The following is a 4,091-nucleotide window of genomic DNA, read 5'->3' on the forward strand; positions in this document are numbered from 1 at the left end:
CAATCTTCTTTTCTTTGCTTATCATATCTCTTTATTCACTGAATTAAATACTGCTTTTAAATCAACAAACATTGCAATCATTTTTTCTTTTTTTTTTCTTCTATCTATTATTAATTTATGATAGTCTTCTATCTATTATTAATTTATGATAGATAGAACAAATTTATTACATTGTCTATCATTCTCATATCTCTTCTAAATCTGATTATATGAATTTATCTTTTGTTTTCTCCATCTCTTTCTTTATTCTTTTCACCAAATATTCATGTAAATTTTAATTCAGCACAGACATTATCGTAAATCTTCTGTATTCTTTCATTCTACTTCCATTCTCTTTTTTAATTATCAGTATTTCTAGTTTCTTCTTTGCATTTCTTCGGCCATTTCTTTCTCTCCTTATTATACATTTTCCAGATCCATTCCTTGAAGCCCTTACCTCCATGTTTCCACACCTTTCCTATCTCATCAATCGTCTTATTCTTCAAATTTTCTTTCTATTCCCTTCCTCTCATCCTATTCATATCTTTCCTTCCCCATTCCTCCTAATATCTCTATACAATATCTCTAAATACTCGTACTTTTCCATCTTTATTTCATCTATTTCTATTTACTCTTTTTCTTTTTTTCTTTCACTATGTAATATTTTTCACAGCCTCCTTCGTTTTTTCTTCACCACCCATCTCATTTTTTTCTTTCTTTTCCTCATACAGCTTCTTGTATCTTGTCCTATTCCTGCATTCATTCATTCATTTTCTCTGTTTATTCTTTTTATCTTCTTAACTCCCTTTTTATTTCTTTTTTTCCTACATTTTTTTATCCTCCTTTTTTCACTCCTTTTCCTCGTCCTTTCTTTCGATTATTACCTCCTTTATCTTCCAATTCTTCTAAATCTTTTTTAAAATCTTTTTAACCGCCCCCCCCCCTCTCTTCCTAAATCCTGCCACTCAATTTTTTTTATTTCTATAACTCTTCCCAATTATTCTTCACAATTATTCAAATTCCCCTTCTTTCTTTAATTCTACTATTATATTATTTGATAATCCGAATCCACTCTCTCCTTTATCTCCATTCTTTCTATCCTCTCTTTCTTATCCCTTTCTACTAATATGTCATAATCGATCATCTAATCCCCTCTTACCTCTGCGTAGAAGTCCAGTAATTCTTCTTCCTTATCGATTTATATTTCCATTCAATATTATTCACCCTTTTTCAGCTATACATTTTCTATTTGTTTTTCTTCGATCTTCTTAATTGTATTTATCTTACTCTTTTTTTCTTCTCTTATTTCTATCAGTAGTTTTCCTGGTAGTTTATTCTTGCCTGAATAATAAATAAAGATATTAATTATAAAGATATTAATTATAGAAATTAATTCTACTTCTTTTGTTCCACTTATAAGATGTCATGATTATTTCATTGTAGAGGCGACCCGGACAAGACCGATTACTTCGGGAATACATGCTTACACTTGGCAGCAGCGAGGGGCCACGAATTCTGCGTAAAATTCTTGGTGAAATTTGGTTGCAATATATGGTCACTGGACATCGACCGGCACTCTGCCCGTGAACTTGCGGCGATAAACGGCTATGAGAAGATTCTACAATTCCTAGATATCGCTCAAGCTGATCAGGAGTTAAATAATCGCAAAAAAAGCCGGATGCTCCGGGAAAAGGCGGAGAGAGATGCGGAGAAGAGGTACAGTTGTAGAATGTGATTTGTTTTTGCGTCTTCTACTTGAAAAGAGAGAGTGAGAGAACATAATATCGCTGCCATTTGCGGATCGTTTCCATCAATTAAATCATTTCCATCAACCATGTTTCCATGACAGAATACACATAATTTCTTTTTAACTTACTAATTTCTTTTTACTTACTACGATTAGCATATTACATTATTATGAGTTATATTAGATTTTAATCCGATTTCTTTTAACATTTTATTTTCTATTTTAAAGTTATATATATAAATATATTTTTGTTAAGATTGAAAGAATATATGAAGAAACAGAAAATGGCTGAAATTAGAGCGGAAAAAGAACAGAAGAAACTCATAAAAGATCGTGCTAAATCAGACTTCGACGCAATGAATGAATTGAACTCTCAACGGCCTGGGGTACTGACCTTTAGAGGCCGAATGAAACCTTCGCCGACATTTAGCGACATCGTTGGTACCACTATGAAGAAACATGGCAGCACAGTTTGTCGGAAAGCTTTAGCTAAGAAAGCCATCAATGACTTTAAGGTTGTAGAGGTAAAAAAAATACATAAATAACATAAGACTATTGTACAGTTTTCATGATTCAAAACAAAAGTATTAAAAAATGATCTGTGAAATGAAGAAGTAATTTTAAAAATCTTTAATGTCATAGTATACATAAAAACAGAAATAATAAAAAATCAATATTTGAGAGTTAACTCATTCTTTATGATTTTTTTTATTTAATACTTAGTAATATCGTATATGTTATTATAGGTCGAAGTAAATGGAAAGAAGTCGGTTCGAAGTCTCACTGGCGTTCGTCGAGATTCTGAAGTTATGTACGTAGGCACGTATGACACCCAGCCTCAACACATGGGCATTAGAAGAGGAAAGATCTCTGATGTATGGGGCACTCTCAGTAAATCCCAGAGCACGCCCGATCTCTTAGGTGAAAGGATATACGATGAGGAAGAGGAGGATAGAGAGGAAGAGAACTTGAATGTTGCGAAGGACACTACTTTTCTTCAGGAACCAGCTAGTATCTTCAATCGACCTGGTTTTGGTTCAGTGGCTTTCAGAAGAGCGGTTAGTCTTAATATTCATACCTTAAATCGAACTTACAGTCGTAAGTAAACAACTTTGTTTACAATGAAACTGATATCAAACTAAAGGAAATTACAAACAAGGAAATTATTCTGAAACATAATTTTTGTATATCGAGCTACTTTTTATTTTCTTTAGAAATTTCGAGTTATAGAAATTTATACAAGTTACGTTTTTTATTTTTATAATCATTTTCATGTCATGCTTTTTATATACTGTAATCTCTTCATTTCCACAAATGTAACTGTTCCGCATGATTACCTTCGTAATAACTACTCAACTCATAGAAATCGGCTTTAATATTATGCAGCGTTTTCTTTTACGACAAGATAGCTATCGCTTGTTTCATTTGAATCATGATTCCAAGAAACAAAGAAATTAATTGTGGGAATCGTTGCAAAAATGTTAACGATCTTTTAAACGATTACAGCATAGAAATACGTAATAGATATTCATCGGATGCGCTAATAGCTTAATTATGTAACAAAGTGTGAATAGACAGAAAAGACATTAGAAGCGCTAATTAATTATTTTTTTATTTATATGTAGTAATTCGTAATTTTTATAGATAACATCTACGCTGGATAATCTACCGGTCACGCAGACAGATGTCCATCTGCAAAACAGCAATCTTTCTGCAAATGGTTCTACAAACGGATCCATAAGCAGTAATAAGTTTAGCCCAAACGGACACAATGAAGAAATTAGTATAGGAAGTGCTGGCAGTTTGGCGCGCAGACAAAGCTTGTGGGACGAGGATCTTCTTTCAGGTAAGTTTAATGAACCTTGTTACAAAGTGCAATTGAAACATTTATGCAACTTTAACAATGCGTTCTATGTCGTAAGGAACGATGTATGATAATCAATCATCTTTCCTGATTTTTCCGCATTGTCATGTTTTGTGTACAAAAAAAAATCAGAATACTACAGTATTGAATTTATCTATGAACAGAAGGTGAAGAAACAGATGAGGAATGGACGCCTTTACAGAGATTTTTAGTCGCCAATAATCTCACGTCCATACATCCTATTTTGGAATCGGAGCAAATCGATCTAGAAGCTCTGATGCTGCTCACTGAAACAGACATAGCGGCCCTCAAACTTCCGCTTGGTCCGAGACGAAAACTCACTAATGCAATCGCCAACCGAAAAAAAGCGCTGAACACGCCAGAGAATGTTATCAAGGACAGTAGATTGTGAAAGTAATATATTGCATAGCCATAGAGATGAATTGCTGATAACGAAATTATCCATCCACAAATACGATGAAGTAGCTATTAATGATTTGC

The 4,091-nt window shown here is 33.2% G+C and overlaps 1 protein-coding gene across 1 annotated transcript in view; it reads left to right on the forward strand.

The window, feature by feature from the left end:
- LOC108692405 (Usher syndrome type-1G protein homolog) overlaps positions 1-4,091 on the forward strand; it is an 8,684-nt gene extending 4,593 nt beyond the window's left edge. The window contains exons 3-7 of the mRNA XM_018200634.1: positions 1,423-1,695; positions 1,983-2,250; positions 2,473-2,784; positions 3,371-3,572; positions 3,755-4,091. Coding sequence (XP_018056123.1) covers positions 1,423-1,695; positions 1,983-2,250; positions 2,473-2,784; positions 3,371-3,572; positions 3,755-4,002 — 1,303 coding nt within the window. The 3' untranslated portion in view covers positions 4,003-4,091. The remainder of the gene's footprint in view (positions 1-1,422; positions 1,696-1,982; positions 2,251-2,472; positions 2,785-3,370; positions 3,573-3,754) is intronic.

This window comes from Atta colombica, unplaced genomic scaffold, assembly GCF_001594045.1.
Source record: "Atta colombica isolate Treedump-2 unplaced genomic scaffold, Acol1.0 scaffold107, whole genome shotgun sequence".
NCBI lineage: Eukaryota > Metazoa > Arthropoda > Insecta > Hymenoptera > Formicidae > Atta > Atta colombica.